The sequence below is a fragment of the Aquarana catesbeiana genome, linkage group LG01 (genome assembly GCF_042186555.1).
Source record: "Aquarana catesbeiana isolate 2022-GZ linkage group LG01, ASM4218655v1, whole genome shotgun sequence".
Taxonomy (NCBI): Eukaryota; Metazoa; Chordata; class Amphibia; order Anura; family Ranidae; genus Aquarana; species Aquarana catesbeiana.
Window position 1 is genome coordinate 64398224 of NC_133324.1, and position 16929 is coordinate 64415152.

A 16929-nucleotide genomic window follows, 5' to 3' on the forward strand; every position below is an offset into this window, starting at 1 on the left:
TGTGCAGGTCGCCTATATAAGAGTCTGTGCACACCACTTTTTGTTTTTTAGTTTAGGAGAAGTGGAGAAGAAGGAAAAGACGAGAGAGAAAAGGGGAGAAAAAAAGGGTGGAGTGGGGGTGTGAGGGAAGAACTACGGTAAGGAAAAAAAGGGGGGGTGTCACCCCCGGGGAGCCAAGATCGACAGCACCAAACAAGCAATGGAGATGGATCTTAGTCATGTGTATTGGAGGAATTAGTCAGAGAAGCGTAAGAGGTCCCAATAAAACCATCTGGTCTTATGTTCCTCTGACTTATCTTGCAAAACAGAAGTCAAATCTTCAATTTATTCAATGTCCTTCACTCTTGCGAGCCATTGGGCCACTGTTGGCGCGAACTGTTGCTTACATAGAAGTGGGATGCAGGCTCGTGCAGCATTAAGGAGATGTTTGAGAAGGGATTTATGATAACGTTTCCTTGATAATGGGGTAAGATTAAGTAGGATCGCAGCTGGGTTATCTTGTAAGGAGATATCTGTAAATTTATTTATGATCTTACGCACCGGTTGCCAAAAAGTTTGGAGCACAGGGCAATCCCAGAAAATATGTAAGAGGGTGCCTGAGTGTAGGCCGCAACGCCAACAGCGATCAGTTTGTTGAGGAAATGACTTAGCCAGAACAGAAGGGGTTCTATACCAACACGTGACTATTCTATATGTGGTCTCCTGATATTTACTATATGGAGTGGATTTCTATGCGAAAAAAACTATGCATTCTTTTTGGGGTTTGGTGAAGGTGACTTGCAAGTCCCTCTCCCATTTTGCCAAGAATGGAGGATCTTCAGTGGTGTGAAGATACAGCAGAGATTTGTAAGAGTTTGATCAGGACCTCCAGATAGATCGGTCCCTCGGCCAAGCAAAGTTCCTCAAAAGAGTTGAGCTTTTGGGCAAAAAGGGTTGGTTTGGGCAACGAGCCAAGGAAATGCAATAGTTGATTAATCCTCCGGTCTAATGTGAGAGATGCCCATCCAGCACGCAAGAGGCCCTCAGAAGTCCCTGTGGGGCTTGCGAAAGAAAAGATGGGTCATTGAGAGCAGGTATAAATTCCGGGTGACCAACAAGTGGCGTCATTGGGGATGGAAAACTGTTCAGTGAGGATAAATGGAAAAACCTATTCAGTTCCACGAGAGTGGGGCCAATCAGCGGATGAGTCTACTATATTCTTGATGCTACGGACTTTCTACCTTTAATAGCAAAAACTAAATGATGCATTGTTTCCTATCTATTTACACATCAATGTAGTCCTTGCATGACTGAAAAAATTTCCTTGTTCTGTGTTACCATTTTATTAAACCCTTCATCACACCCAGAACATTCATTTTCCAGGGTAACTTGAAAACCTTTTAGTACATTGCTCCTTTTGGCCTATTTCTGAACCATCCTATTCCTAACACCTTGGCTGTTGTATTTCCTGTGCACTCTCGTTGCAAGAAGTTGTTCTTCCTTGTCACCTGTTGTGACGTTCAGTGTCCCTCTGGGGCCTTCTTCAGGTTCTCTTGCCAATGCAGAGCCCTCCCCTTGTGTTTAAACGTACTTTCTTAAATGGACCTTTTGTACAGAGCCTTCTTTCTCTGTTGCCTCTGGCACCTGTAGTTCTGCATAGCTCCCCCTTCTTTCTTCTTAGAGCCCACCTCCTTTTTTTACACTACATGGTGGGAAAGTATCCTGAAATCCAGTTTTTCTTGGTTCCCTTCTACCCTTCCATGGAACTATCATTATTCCTTCCTTTGTCCAGCCTGAAGGCATCTCATACATTTTATGATTAACCTTTTGGGTGGGGTCAGGACTGCCCTCTATGGCTACCTGCCACGTCTTCACTTGAAAACGGACTCTTCTCTTTCCTCACAGGGCGTTTCATCTATGGGATTCCTCCCTCATTTTCCACCCAGCTGAGTGGTCATTTTACCTTTATTTTCTTCTACCCTCAGGAAACAAGTCCCTCTGGGCCCATTCTCCCAGTGATGTCCAGAGGTTTGGGCTTTTTATAGCATTTGTCTCTTTTACAAGTTGCAGGACCACCACCTGATCACCTGATCCTTTGTCCAGGTTTTTCAAAACTGTTTGTTTCCAAAGTGGCTGTTTGAGACTTTGCTGTTGCATGCGTTGCTGCTTCTGCTGTCAACTGTCTGTCTGAGTCCCTGGGCTCTTCTTCAATTTTTCTTTGGGCCTGTTGTTGCTGTTTTAGCTATTCTGCTGGTCAACCCTCAAATTTTTGCCTGGGGACTTCCCATGGTGTAAGAATCAATTCCTGTGTCCTGTATTGTACGATTAAGGTAATAGGAATTTGGACGTACCTGTAAATTCCATATCTTGGCGTACAGTACAGGACACAGCCCCTCCCCTTTTTTTTCTGTGTTCTCCTTATTGCTTGCTTAAAAAAAACTGAGCTTCACAGGGTGGACAGATTTATATGGCTTTATTAGGAGGGAATCCTAGCAAAGCCTCTGCCAGTGTCCAATCACCTGAAGATACAGTCAGGTCCATAAATATTGGGACATCGCCACAATTCTAATCTTTTTAACTCTATACACCACCACAATGGATTTGAAATGAAACTAACAAGATGTCCTTTAACTGTAGACTTTCAGCTTTAATTTGAGGGTATTTACATCCAAATCAGGGGAACGGTGTAGGAATTACAACAGTTTGTATATGTGCCTTCCACTTTTTAAGGGACCAAAAGTAATGGGACAGATTAACAATCATCCATCAAACTTTCACTTTTTAATACTTGGTTGCAAATCTTTTGCAGTCAATTACAGCCTGAAGTCTGGAACGCACAGACATCACCAGACGCTGGGTTTCATCCCTGGTGATGCTCTGCCAGGCCTCTACTGCAACTGTCTTCAGTTCCTGCTTGTTCTTGGGGCATTTTCCCTTCAGTTTTGTCTTCAGCAAGTGAAATGCATGCTCAATCGGATTCAGGTCAGGTGATTGACTTGGCCATTGCATAACATTCCACTTCTTTCCCTTAAAAAACTCTTTGGTTGCTTTCGCAGTATGCTTCGGGTCATTGTCAATCTGCTCTGTGAATGAGTTCTGAAGCATTTTGCTGAATATGAGCAGATAATATTGCCCGAAACACTTCAGAACTCATCCTGCTGCTTTTGTCAGCAGTCACATCATCAATAAATACAAGAGAACCAGTTCCATTGGCAGCCATACATGCCCACGCCATGACACTACCACCACCATGCTTCACTGATGAGGTGGTATGCTTTGGATCATGAGCAGTTCCTTTCCTTCTCCATACTCTTCTCTTCCCATCACTCTGGTACAAGTTGATCTTGGTCTCATCTGCCCATAGGATGTTGTTCCAGAACTGTGAAGGCTTTTTTAGATGTTGTTTGGCAAACTCTATTCTGGCCTTCCTGTTTTTGAGGCTCACCAATGGTTTACATCTTGTGGTGAACCCTCTGTATTCACTCTGGTGAAGACTTCTCTTGATTGTTGAGTTTGACACACATACACCTACCTCCTGGAGAGTGTTCTTGATCTGGCCAACTGTTGTGAAGGGTGTTTTCTTCACCAGGGAAAGAATTCTCTCCAGGAGGTAGGTGTATGTGTGTCAAACTCAACAATCAAGAGAAGTCTTCACCAGAGTGAATACAGAGGGTTCACCACAAGATGTAAACCATTGGTGAGCCTCAAAAACAGGAAGGCCAGAATAGAGTTTGCCAAACAACATTCCGTTGTTCTCCGTAGACTTCCGGGTCTTTTGGTGTTGCTGAGCTCACTGGTGCGTTCTTTCTTCTTAAGGATGTTCCAAACAGTTGTTTTGGCCACACCTAATGTTTTTGCTATCTCTCTGATGGGTTTGTTGTGTTTTTTCAGCCTAACGATGGCTTGCTTCACTGATAGTGACAGCTCTTTGGATCTCATATTGAGAGTTGACAGCAACAGATTCCAAATGCAAATAGCACACTTGAAATGAACTCTGGACCTTTTATCTGCTCCTTGTAAATGAGATAATGAGGGAATAACACACACCTGGCTATGGAACAGCTGAGCAGCCAATTGTCCCATTACTTTTGGTCCCTTAAAAAGTGGGAGGCACATATACAAACTGTTGTAATTTCTACACCGTTCACCTGATTTGGATGTAAATACCCTCAAATTAAAGCTGAAAGTCTGCATTTAAAGCACATCTTGTTTGTTTCATTTCAAATCCATTGTGGTGGTGTATAGAGCCAAAAAGATTAGAATTGTGTCTATGTCCCAATATTTATGGACCTGACTGTAAGTAACATATAATCCATGGTCTTAGGCTGGCCGTAGATGATGTGATTTTCTTTCTTGCAGGAAAAGAAATCACTCAATTCCTCCATCAACACTATTGTGTTCTCCCGGCGGGGGGGTGCGGAGAGCCGTTCCTACCAGGAGTATACAGCGATTTTTGCTTAGCGGCTAAAGCCGCTGGAAATAATTCCGTGTGAAAATCTGACATTCTGATTGTACCCAAGTCGATTGATGGATCGACTTGGGTACAATCAGCCTGAAGATAGATGGTTCGAAAGGTTGGGAGGTCCCTGGAGCATGCTGATTGGAGGAGGGAGAGCAAATATACCCTCATCAGTGAGCAGCTTTTCTTTCTTTATCCATCCTGCTCTCTCTATCTATCAGCATGTTCCATGTTAGCACAATGCAGTATAATTGATTGGATCCTGGTGCTACTCAGCTCTCAGTTTGAGCTCTGCTGTACAGTGACTGCAAGTGGCTGATACTGATTAAAATTTACGTATTTGTACTGCTTGCATATAAAAAAATAAAATTAATGAAGTATTAATAAATAGAGAGCTGCAATCATGAAAAGCCAGGATCTTAAGTTGCAAATGTTTAAATAACCTGTGTGATATCCTGTTATCATGCCTAAAGCTGGCCATACATAGGTAGAATTTCATTAAAAAATATTCAATTTCAGAACATTCGTTTGATTTTATAATAATTAATGAGGTCAAATCGAAAATCGTTTTAAGTGCTTTTGGTTTTCATTTTTGTGAAGTTCCAATGATTCCAAATTGAATGTTAAAAGCCAACTAAATTTTGAAGTACTTTTGACTGACATTTGTCAAGTCTCGGATGGCATTTTCGAATGTACTAAATGCGTTGTACGAACGTTGGTACGAACACCTATCAGTGTGTGGACAGCTGCATACACCCTTCTCAAGAAGATTGAATCCCCAAAAAAATGTCATCATCTGCCCTTTTTTTTTTCCCCAGATTGTGAAAATCCTGAACCTGTACACACCAGTAAATGAATTTGAAGAGCGTGTCACAGTCTCCTTCATCAGGACCATTCAGGTGAGTGACAGTTATACAAAATCTTGCTGCAAAGTCTAGTGATAGTGTAAATCCTATGGGGAGACCGGCTCCCGGCTGCAGTGTCTGGGCTCCTGTCTGTCCCTTCAGTTTTAGAAGTTAGATTTGTACCTGACTATTAGAAGAAATATGGAACGGAGAAAACCAAGATCTAGTTTTAAAATGAGATGATCTTTAGGGCTCATTTGTACTTGCAATACTGATCCTCATACCTGTGCGATGGGCTGTCTTTGTTTGCACAGGTGCCTGGTATTGGTAAATATATCGTGGGTGTGGCGCGTTTGTTAGCAAAAATTAGGTTTAAAGCGGAGTTCCACACAAAAATGGAACTTCCGCTTTTCGGAACCCTCCCCCCCTCCGGTGTCACATTTGGCACCTTTCAGGGGGGAGGGGGGTGCAGATACCTGTCTAAGACCGGTATTTGCAGCCACTTCCGGCATAGACTCCCATGGGAGTCTATGCCTCTTCCTGTCCCTGCGCGCTGTCTCCTGGGAAACACACAGCTCCCAGGAGAGAGCGGGGACCACTTGGGACGCGCAGCGCAACTCGCGCATGCGCAGTAGGGAGCCGGGAAGTGAAGCCGCAACACTTCACTTCCTGATTCTCTCACCCAGGATGGCGGCGGCAGCTGCCGAGAACCGAGCGGGTTCTCGGCGTCGCCTGCCAACATCGCTGGACTCTGGGACAGGTAAGTGGCCATGTATTAAAAGTCAGCAGCTGCAGTATTTGTAGCTGCTGGCTTTTAATATTTTTTTTTTTTTTTAGATGATGTAGGTGGACCCCCGCTTTAACCACTTTAATACCGGGCACTTTCACCCCCTCCCTGCCCAGGCCAATTTTCAGCTTTCAGTGCTGTCACACTTTGAACGACAATTGCGACACTGTACCCAAATTACATTTTTATCTTTTTTTTTTTTAGACAGATAGAGCTTTCTTTTGGAGGTATTTAATCACACTTTTTTTTTTTTTTTTTTACTTTTATTATTATTTTTGCTAAACAAACAAAAAAGACCAAATATTTTTGGGAAAAAAAACCCTTTTTCTTAGTTTCTGTTATAAAATTTTGCAAATAAGTAATTTTCTTCATTGATGTGCGCTGCTGAGACTGATGGGCACGATGAGGCTGCACAGATGTTCACTGATGGGGCTGCACTGATCATCTGGGCACTGATGGGGCTGCACTGTTGCGGCTGCACTGATGGACACTGATGAGCCTGCACTGATCAGTGCCCTGATTATCAGTGTAAACAGTGTGCTGACAACCGTTGCCAGTTATTGGCACTCCTTTCCTCACACAGCCACAGTGTATAAGAGAAGGACTGCCGATAACTGCCAAATCTGTTTACATGTGATCAGTTGTGATTGGACACAGATGATCACATAGTAAAGGGCTTCTGTGATTGGCCTTTTACCCCAATCTCTGATCAGTTGTGGCGAGGGGGCGGGGTTCTGGGAAGATGTCTATGGATGTCCTCCAAGAACTATAGAGCCACACTGTAAGCCATCTTTTGGCTGTAGCACTGTACTAAAGTAGTTGAAAACGCGAAGAGGTAGGTGTCACATCGCTTCCTCACCACTTGTCAGTAGCCTCTGAAGCACAATTTGAATGTGGATCAGGCTTCAGCGGAAAAGGAGATGTAAAAGCACGTCTGAATCCACCCTTAAAGAGATAGTAAAAGCAATAAAAATAAAAAATACAAACAGGTTTTATTTACCTGCTCTGTGTAATGGTTTTGCACAGAGCACCCCCAATCCTCCTTTTCTTGGGTCTCCCGCAAGCACTCCTGGCCCCTCCCTCCTGCTTAGTGCCCCCAGAGCAAGCAGCTTGCTATGGAGCACCCAAGCAGGCTCACCCCCGAGCCATTGCTCTGCAAGTCCATTCACAGACAGAGCCGTGGCTTGGCCCCACCCCACCCCCCTCTCTCTCCTCATTGGCTCACTGGCTGTGATTGACAGCAGCAGGAGCCAATGAAGAGGCAAAGTTGTGACGCCTGCCTTTACACACACATGAACTTTAATGGCATCCCAGTCCGTAGGGTCCTCATTGAGTTGGCCCACCCTTGGTAGCTATAACAGCTTCAACTCTTCTGGGAAGGCTGTCCACAAGGTTTAGGAGTGTGAGAAGGTTTGACCATTCTTCCAGAAGCGCATTTGTGAGGTCAGGCACTGATGTGGATGAGAAGGCCTGGCTCGCAGTCTCCCCTCTAGTTCATCCCAAAAGTGTTCTATTGGGTCAAAGTCAGGACTATGCAATCATGTTGGAACAGGAAGGGGCCATCCCAAAACTGTTCCCACAAAGTTGGGAGCATGAAATTGTTCAAAATATCTTGTTATGCTGATGCCTTAAGAGTTCCCTTCACTGTAACTAAGAGGCAAAGCCCAACCCCTAAAAAAACAACCCCACACCATAATCCTCCACCCTCCACCTAATGATTTGGACCAGTTTGGGGTGGAGGAACTTGACTGGCCTGCACAGAGTCCTGACCTCAACCCGATAGAACACCTTTGGGATGAATTAGAGTGGAGACTGTGAGCCAGGCCTTCTCGTCCAACATCAGTGCCTGACCTCACAAATGCACTTCTAGAAGAATGGTCAAATATTCCCATAGAAACCTTGTGGACAGCCTTCCCAGAAGAGTTGAAGCTGTTATAGCTGCAAAAGGTGGGCCAACTCAATATTGAAACCTATGGACCAAGACTGGGATGCCATTAAAGTTCTATGCATGTAAAAGCACTGAAAAAGTCTTTATGGGGTGCAGTGTACCCCTTATGTATTATAAACAGTTTTGTCAACCTCTGTGTAGACCCTGTATGAGACCAGGGTCACCTGTTCCAGCAGATTTGTCCAAATTTCCTCTAGGACACTTCTAGTGTCTCCCACCTATCCCACTTTGCATGACATTACAGTTGAGTCACAAATACTACCCTACAGGGAGGTATACACATCAGAGATAAGTCTATTTTAATCTCTGTATGTGCAAGTTTTTCGATTGGCGGACCATTGGTCAGAGATAGTGCTCTAGATTCATCCTGAATAGACAAGACACGTCTCAATCAGAGATATTGGTAAAATCTGTGGTTTGGCAACTGATATACAGACTGCAGTGTTTGGAAAGACTTTATAGCTGGCCAAAGATGGTTTGAAACTCCTGCCAGTTCATCAGGGACCAGCCAAGATTTTTAACCATCTATGAGCAGGCTGATTGTACCCAAGTCGACCCATGGGGTACAACCAACTTTTGCCAGCAGCTATATCCACTAGCAATAATCACTGTGTTCAGTTCACTCACCCCCTGCTGGGAGAACACAATAGCCCAGTTGGAGGGATTCCTCCATCAACACTGACTGTGTTGATGGAGGAATCAAGTGATTTTCTTCCTAAGAGAATCACATCATCTATGGCCTGCCTAAGGTGCCATGACAGTAGAGTTGGTGAACATATCGGATCCCAGCCTGGTATCATCGAACACCATAAGATGTACTTTAGCCGAAGTCTTAGATTTCTTCTTTTTATTTCTTCTCTTCCAGGCTCAGTTACAGAACCGGAATGACCCTCCACAACTCCTGATAGACTCCAAGTATATGTTCCCTGTCTTATTCCCCTTCAACCCTTCACTGATCACCATGGACACCATCCACATCCCATCTTCCCTTCGCCTCGACTTCCTCAACAAAGTCTAAAAGGACTACGTATTGTTTTTTATATTATGACAATAACCCCCCAAAAGAAGACAAAAAAAAAATACTCTTGAAGTGTATATGTGGGACCAATCCTGACATCATGTGGAAAACCGTTCAAATCTCATCTGCACTGAACCTGATTTTTAATTTATCCCTCCGACAAAAACACTGAGATTTTAAATTTTATTTTTTAAAGTAAAGTAAAAGCCGAGATGTGTGGGAAGAGCGAGTTTACATCGGAGTGTTGCACAAATACGCGGAGAAGAAAAAAAGATTTTTAAGCTACTGTTATATTTTTAATATAATTTGTTTTACAGAAATGATATCCTCGGATTGAAAAGAAAAAAATGTAAAATCTGTCACTTTGTAAATGAAAAATGCTGTAACTGTAAATACAGCTGTAGAGCCCAGCAGCAGATGGGCCTACGGCAGAAAAAAAAAAAAAAATCATGCATCAAAAACACTGTCTCTGTCTATTGATATATTGCTGTTGGCATTAGATATATTAAAAGTGTATATAGTCTAAAGCGGGGGGTTTTCCAACGGGGGGCCGCAGCAAACGTACACACTGCGCAGTACTGACCAATCATTATAGATTTTCACTGTTAACTCCGGTCGGTGTACAAAGGAGCAGGGGGAGATCACATCCGGCATCCTCTCGGCTCTCTCCTCCTCTATGTTGTTCTCTGCAACTTTGCCAGCAAAACTGAAAGCTATGCAAGCTGCCCGCCTGTGTCCTACCAACCGATGACCTCATTGGTTGCTAAGGGCAGGTCGGACATCTTGCACAGCTTTCAGTTTTGCCGGCAAACGTACAAAGAATAACAGAGGGAGCCGAGAGGATGCCGGGTGTGATCTCTCCTGCACCTTCGTACACAGAAGTTAACGGTGGAAATCTGTAATGATCTGTCATTACCAGGCTGTGTGTAATTTAGCTGTGGCAAAGAGGGGGGGGAATTTGTGCTAGGAGGGGGAATTTTGGAAGGGGATTTATGCTAGGAGGGGTTTTAGGATTGGGGGGGGGGAGATTTGTACAAGGAGGGGGGATTTTGGAGGGGAGATTTGTAATAGGAGGGGATTTAGGATGGGGGGGATTTTGGAGGGGAGATTTGTGCTAGGAGGGGTTTTAGGATGGAGGGGGATTTGTACAACGAGGGGGGGAGTTTTGGAGGGGAGATTTGTGCTAGACTACATTTTAGGGCTTTTTCACACCTGGTGCAGTGAAATTACGAATTTTGCCGCACCACACAAAAACGCATTGCCTTTTGCAGTTGTGTGCGGGTGCTATTGATTTTTAATGGCACCCCTATGCAGCCACCAATTGCATGGATGTTTGCGCCCACTAAAACGCATGGCACCACAGTACTATTCATTTTGGTGGGGCTCAATTTAAAATTCATACCAGCACCTTTTTGCGTGTTTCACAAGCATAGAGCAACCTAATAAAATGCAACACGGGGGAACACGCAAAAAAGCGATCGTGCCCGGATGTACCTCCACGAATCTTAAGACTGGTGAGCCCAAGCATTGTGCGCAGTTCTAAAGGGTGCCTTGACTGAATATAGGTTGAAAAACACTGATATAACGGATAACTGGACTTTTAAAACACATTCACTGGAATTGGCTAAAACTGGAGCAGACAGAATCTGGAGCAGCTTAGCGTGGCAACCAATCAGCTTCTATCTTTCATTTTCAAGCTTAACTGCACAAGCTGAAGATAGAAGCTGATCGTTTGCCATGCTAAGCTGCTCCAGATTCTGTCTGCTCAAGTTTTATTGATTCTTCACCCTCCTATATCTTTTTTTTTTTTTTTTTTTTTTAAGATATCCGGATATACCAAATAAATTTGCCAATATAACCTTTTACTTTAGCTTTTTTCCCCTTTTGTGTTTTCAGGGATGCAACCCTGAAAGACCTGGATCGGTATAAAAAAGGTTTTATTTATATCCAGTCTGTCTGCAGTCTGCACTCTGTAGTAAAAAGAGGAGGATGCCTAAGACCCCTTTCACACTGGGGTGCTTTGCAGGCGCTACAGCGCTAAAAATAGCATCTGCAAAGCGCCCTGAAAGAGCCGCTGCTGTGTCTCCAATGTGAAAGCCCCGAGGGCCTTCACACTGGAACGGTGCGCTATTAGGACGGTAAAAAAGTCCTGCTAGCAGCATCTTTGGAGCGGTGTATACACCATTAAACCCATTAAAATCAATGGGCAGCGTGGCTATACCGCCGGCATAGCGCTGCTGCAGCAGCGCTTTGTGGTGGTTTTAACCCTTTCTCGGCCGCTAGCAGGGGGGGGGGGAACCGCCCCGCTAGCGCCCGAATACCACCACTAAAACGCCAGTAAAGCGGCACAAAAAATAGTGCCATTTTACCGCCGGCGCCTGCACCGCCCCAGTGTGAAAGGGCTCTAAGACCTGGAATGTGCCAGGGATGGGCAGTCTGCTATCCACAATCACTTTGTGTGATGGAGGGGGCGTGGCTTAGCTATCTTTATTATGGGGCTTCCTTCTTCCAGTAATTTTTAATTGCCTTGATATTTTCCAATAATTACATGAGTGCAACGCAGTATGAAAATCGCCATTTATGGCTCCTGACAATGATGGAATTGTATCAGACAGGTGGTTCTCTGTATTCTACTGTTGATAGGTGCTGACTGCAGACAGGCTGAATATAAACAAAGCAATGTTTACATTTGCCTTGGGCTGTGACTACAGCTGTGAATGTAAATCCGGCCATCAATGGATTGGGATTTGGCCGGTTCAACAGGGACCAGCCTCAATCCATGTATGGGCAGGCTGATTGTACCCAAGTCCATCAATTAACTTGGGTACAGCCAGCCTGTCCGTTTTTTTACATGCAATTACTGTCGGGGGCTATAGTTGCTTGCAGTAATCATGTTCTGACAGCCGTGAATCCCCCTCTCCTTTACAGCCAAGGAAACAGCCATCTTGGCTTCTGTTTAATCTGCAGTTGCCATGGTGATGCAGTTGATCAGTGATGACGCCGGCCAATTGATGGCTTGACCGCTCGGTTGGGAGCACAAGCAAGACCTTCACAGAACTTCAGCAGGTGAAATCGCACTTAAAAGGATAGTTCACCTTTACAAAAAAGCTGCCTATGCAGGTAAGGGATGTTTGTAGATTAGAACAAACTGTGAAGCTCTGACTAAAGATGAATAATACCCTTGCTATAGGTGTAGGCCATGGGTGTCAGACTAAATTTCATTGTGGGCTGTATCAGCATTCTGGTTGCCATTGAAGGGCCAGTTGTATCTGTAAGACTATATGTCCAGAGACCCCCCACCCCCCTTTACATCAGATGTCAAGAGCCCCCTCACCATCAGAGGTCAAGAGTCCCCCACCCTCCCTTACGTCACAGTGCACCCCCCTTACCTTTTGCTGCTGGCCGAACTAAGCTGGGGGCATGCAGGGCCTGGAGGAAGACCAGAGGAGGGCAGGAGTCTGCTGAATGCTGAGACCAGGAGAGGTGGAGGCGAAGCGGGCGCTTCAGCTGCAGGAGAGGTTCAAGGGCCACATTAAATGGTCGAGCAGGCCGGATTCGGCCCACAGGCCTTGTATTTGACACGTGGTGCTGACCATTTACATACCTCATGAAGCCTGACTGGAATACTCCCATGACGTTGCTAAGTACTCCCAGGATGTTTCTAAGTGAGGCCTAGTGGTCACTGCTCACCTCCACCATCACAGGAGCGAGCTCTTTTTCTGATTAAAACCCCCCTCACAGGCTCTTTCTCTCCCCTGATGCAGTAGCTCTGAACTCAGCATTTGAGAGCTCGCTCCTGTGATGGAGGTGAGCAGTGACGACTAGGCCTCACTTAGCAACATCCTGGGAGTAATCCAGTCAGGCTTCATAATGTATGATGACACCTATAGCAAAGGTTTTATTCAACTTTAGTCAGAGCTGTACAGTTTGTATGCATGAGCCCTAAACGTTTACACTTTTGTTGCATTGTGCTTCAGCTTAGTCCTTGTTTGGATCATTTAAGGGATATTTCACCTTTACCATAAAACCTGCCTATGCAGATAAGGAGCATCTGAATATAAAAACAAACTGTACAGCTCTGACTAAAGTTGAATAAAACCCTTGCTATAGGTGTAATTATACCTTATGAAGCCTGACTGGAATACTCCCAGGATGTTGCTACGTACTCCCAGGACAGTGCTAAGTGAGGCCTAGTTGTCACTGCTCACCTCCATCACAGGAGCGAGCTCTCAAATGCTGAGTTCAGAGCTACTATCAGAGCTATCAGGGGAAAGAGAGAGAGTATTATGTGAGGGGGTTTGAATCGGAGAAAGAGCTCACTCCTGTGATGTGGGAGGTGAGCATTGACCACTAGGCCTCACTTAGAAACATCCTAGGAGTATTCCAGTCAGGCTTCAAGGGTTTCATTCAACTTTAGTCAGAGCTGTACAGTTTGCAGATAAGGGGCATCTGAATATAAAAACAAACTGTACAGCTCTGACTAAAGTTGAATAAAACCCTTGCTATAGGTGTCATTATACCTTATGAAGCCTGACTGGAATACTCCCAGGATGTTGCTAAATGAGGCCTAGTCATCACTGCTCACTTCCTCCATCACAGGAGCGAGCTCTTTCTCCGATTCAAACCCCCTCACATGCTCTTTCTCTCCCCTGATGCAGTAGCTCTGAACAGTGATGACTAGGCCTAATTTAGCAACATCCTGGGAGTATTCCAGTCAGGCTTCATAAGGTATAATGACACCTATAGCAAGGGTTTTATTCAACTTTAGTCAGAGCTGTACAGTTTGTTTCTATATTCAGACGCCCCTTATCTGCATAGGCAGGTTTTGAAGTAAAGGTGAAATATCCCTTTAATGATTCAAACAAGGACCAAGCTGCACCACAATGCAATGTAAGTGTAAACATTTAGGGCTCATACATACAGAGGTGGAATGGTAGAAAGATCCTGTGTAAAATATAGTCTGTAGTACAAGGTGTGTGGCCATAGAGTGGAAAGGCATACAAGCAACTGTCCGTGCCAGTCAGCACAATGTAAACATAAACAGTCACCATTCATAATGACTGAATGCTGAGGTGATTCTGCGCCACCACTGCTAGTAAATGTCTAATTCAGGGCCGGGGGAGGGGGTGGATGTAAACATAAACAAGGAGTAGGCAGCGGCACAAACGCAGAATGATTTTGGTCATTCTGAATAAATAACCTGAGGACAATACACCTATAAATGTTCACCCAAATGGTTAAATGCGTAACGTGTAAAATGCATTCCAAATCGGACTGCAGACACAGAATTTTCTACTTTAGGTTTACATAGCTCAACACTACAGGGGAATACTGACCACTTGGCAGCTGTGTGCATGGGTCCATAGACTACAATAGTGCTGTGTTCAGATCACCATAAAACCACACGCTGTACAGATCTGAACCGTGTTTTACACACCCGTAAACATGAGCAAAATTTGAAATACTATTATTAAAGCATCACCTGTGTGTTGTTACCAATGTGCTGTAATGTGTCCGGAGTACATGGAGTCAGAAATCAGATTTAGTGACCACTGTGTAATAATGGAAAAAAAAATTAGAAAATAAATACAAATTTATTTTAGTTACAGCATTACCTTAACTTTATTAAAAGTATATTAAAAAGAATACAAGGCCAAACTTGGTGATAAAAAGGGGGATTCTTAGTTCACATATACTGCAGTACATGTTCAAGCCGGCCAACTGCGTCAAAGTGATCCCCATCTGGCCAGTCCCTACTCTATCCTGCATATTGCAACCTAATACTTGCTAAAATGGTGTACTGTTAGGAGCGTGGACATACACTGCCAATATGGAGCACACAGACACATCTGGAGATGAAATGAGCTCCAGACCAAAGTCCAGCAATGCATGTCCACAGTGGGATAATATAATACCCAAAGTATTTTGTGTTTTTTTTTTTTTTTTTAATTCATTTAGGAGAACACCCCTCTGCGTGCACAGATGGCTGCTGGTTCTGTCCAACTTCCTAGACTTTGTGTGTTTGTCTATATATACAGTATCTCACAAAAGTGAGTACACCCCTCACATTTTTGTAAATATTTTATTCTATCTTTTCATGTGACAACACTGAAGAAATTACACTTTGCTACAATGTAAAGTAGTGAGTATACAGCTTGTATAACAGTGTAAATTTGCTGCCCCCTCAAAATAACTCAACACACAGCCGTTAATGTCTAAACCGCTGGCAACAAAAGTGAGTACACCCCTAAGTGAAAATGTCCAAATTGGGCCCAATTAGCCATTTTCCCTCCCCAATGTCATGTGACTCGTTCGTGTTACAAGATCTCAGGTATACATGGGAAGCAGGTGTGTTAAATTTGGTGTTATCGCTCTCACTCTCTCATACTGGTCACTGGCACCTCATGGCAAAGAACTCTCTGAGGATCTGAAAAAAGTACTGTTGCTCTACATAAAGATGGCCTGGGCTATAAGAAGATTGCCAAGACCCTGAAACTGAGCTGAAGCATGGTGGCCAAGACCATACAGTGGCTTAACAGGACAGGTTCCACTCAGAACGGGCCTCGCCATGGTCCACCAAAGAAGTTGAGTGCACATGCTCAGCATCATGTCTTTGGGAAATAGATGTTTGATTGCTGCAGAGGTTGAAGGGGTGGGGGGTCAGTCTGTTAGTGCTCAGACCATACGCCACACACTGCATCAAATTGATCTGCACGGCTGTCGTCCCAGAAGGAAGCCTCTTCTAAAGATGATGCACAAGAAAGCCCACAAACAGTTTGCTGAAGACAAGTCTAAGGACTTGGATTACTGGAACCATGTCCTGTGGTCTGATGAGACCAAGATAAGATTATTTGGTTCAGATGGTGTTATGTGTGTGTGCAGGTAACCAGGTGAGGAGTACAAAGACAAGTCAAACGTGGTGGTGGGAGTGTCATGGTTTGGGGCTGCATGAGCGCTGCCTGCACTGGGGAGCTACAGTTCATTGAGGGAACCATGAATGCCAACATGTACTGCGACATACTGAAGCAGAGCATGATCCCCTCCCTTCGGAGATCGGGCAGCAGGGCAGTATTCCAACATAACGACCCCAAACACACCTCCAAGAAGACCACTGCCTTGCTAAAGAAGCTGAGGGTAAATGTGATGCGCTGGCCAAGCATGTCTCCAGACCTAAACCCTATTGAACATCTGTGGGTCATTCTCAAACAGAAGGTGGAGGAGCGCAAGGTCTCCAACATCCACCAGCTCCGTGGTCATCATGGAGGAGTGGAAGAGGACTCCAGTGGCATCCTGTGAAGCTCTGGTGAACTCCATGCCCAAGAGGGTTAAGGCAGTGCAGGAAAATAATGGTGGCCACACAAGATATTGACCGTTTGGGCCCAAATTGAACATATTCACTTAGGGGTGTACTCACTTTTGTTGCCAGCGGTTTAGACATTAATGGCTGTGTGTAGAGTTACTTTGAGGGGACAGCAAGTTGACACTGTAAGGCTCGGTTCACATAGGGGCGACTTGTCAGGCGACCTAGTCGCCTGACAAGTCGCCTCCCGTTCTGTGCTACGGAACCGTTCTAATAGGAGCGACGCAAGTCGCTCCGACTTAGAAAAAGGTTCCTGTACTACTTTGGGGGCGACTTGCATAGACTTCTATGCAGAAGTCGTTTTGCAAGTCGCCTCGGAAGTAGTTTGCAGGTCGCCTCGCTGAGGCGACCTGTAAGTCGTGCCGCCCCTGTGTGAACCGGGGCTTATACAAGCTGTACACTCATTACTTTACATTGTAGCAAAGTGTCATTTCTTCTGTGTTGTCACATGAAAAGATAGAATAAGATATTTACAAAAATGTGAGGGGTGTACTCACTTTTGTGAGATACTGTATATATACAGTATATATATA

The 16929-nt window shown here is 44.6% G+C and overlaps 1 protein-coding gene across 2 annotated transcripts in view; it reads left to right on the forward strand.

Annotated features, from left to right (window-relative positions):
- Positions 1-9497, forward strand: part of MYO5B (myosin VB) — a 394698-nt gene extending 385201 nt beyond the window's left edge. For both annotated transcript variants that reach the window (XM_073619562.1, XM_073619572.1), the window contains 2 exons: positions 5257-5337; positions 8884-9497. In XM_073619562.1, the coding sequence (XP_073475663.1) occupies positions 5257-5337; positions 8884-9036 (234 nt within the window). In that variant the 3' untranslated portion in view covers positions 9037-9497. The remainder of the gene's footprint in view (positions 1-5256; positions 5338-8883) is intronic.
- Positions 9498-16929: the final 7432 nt, after the last annotated feature.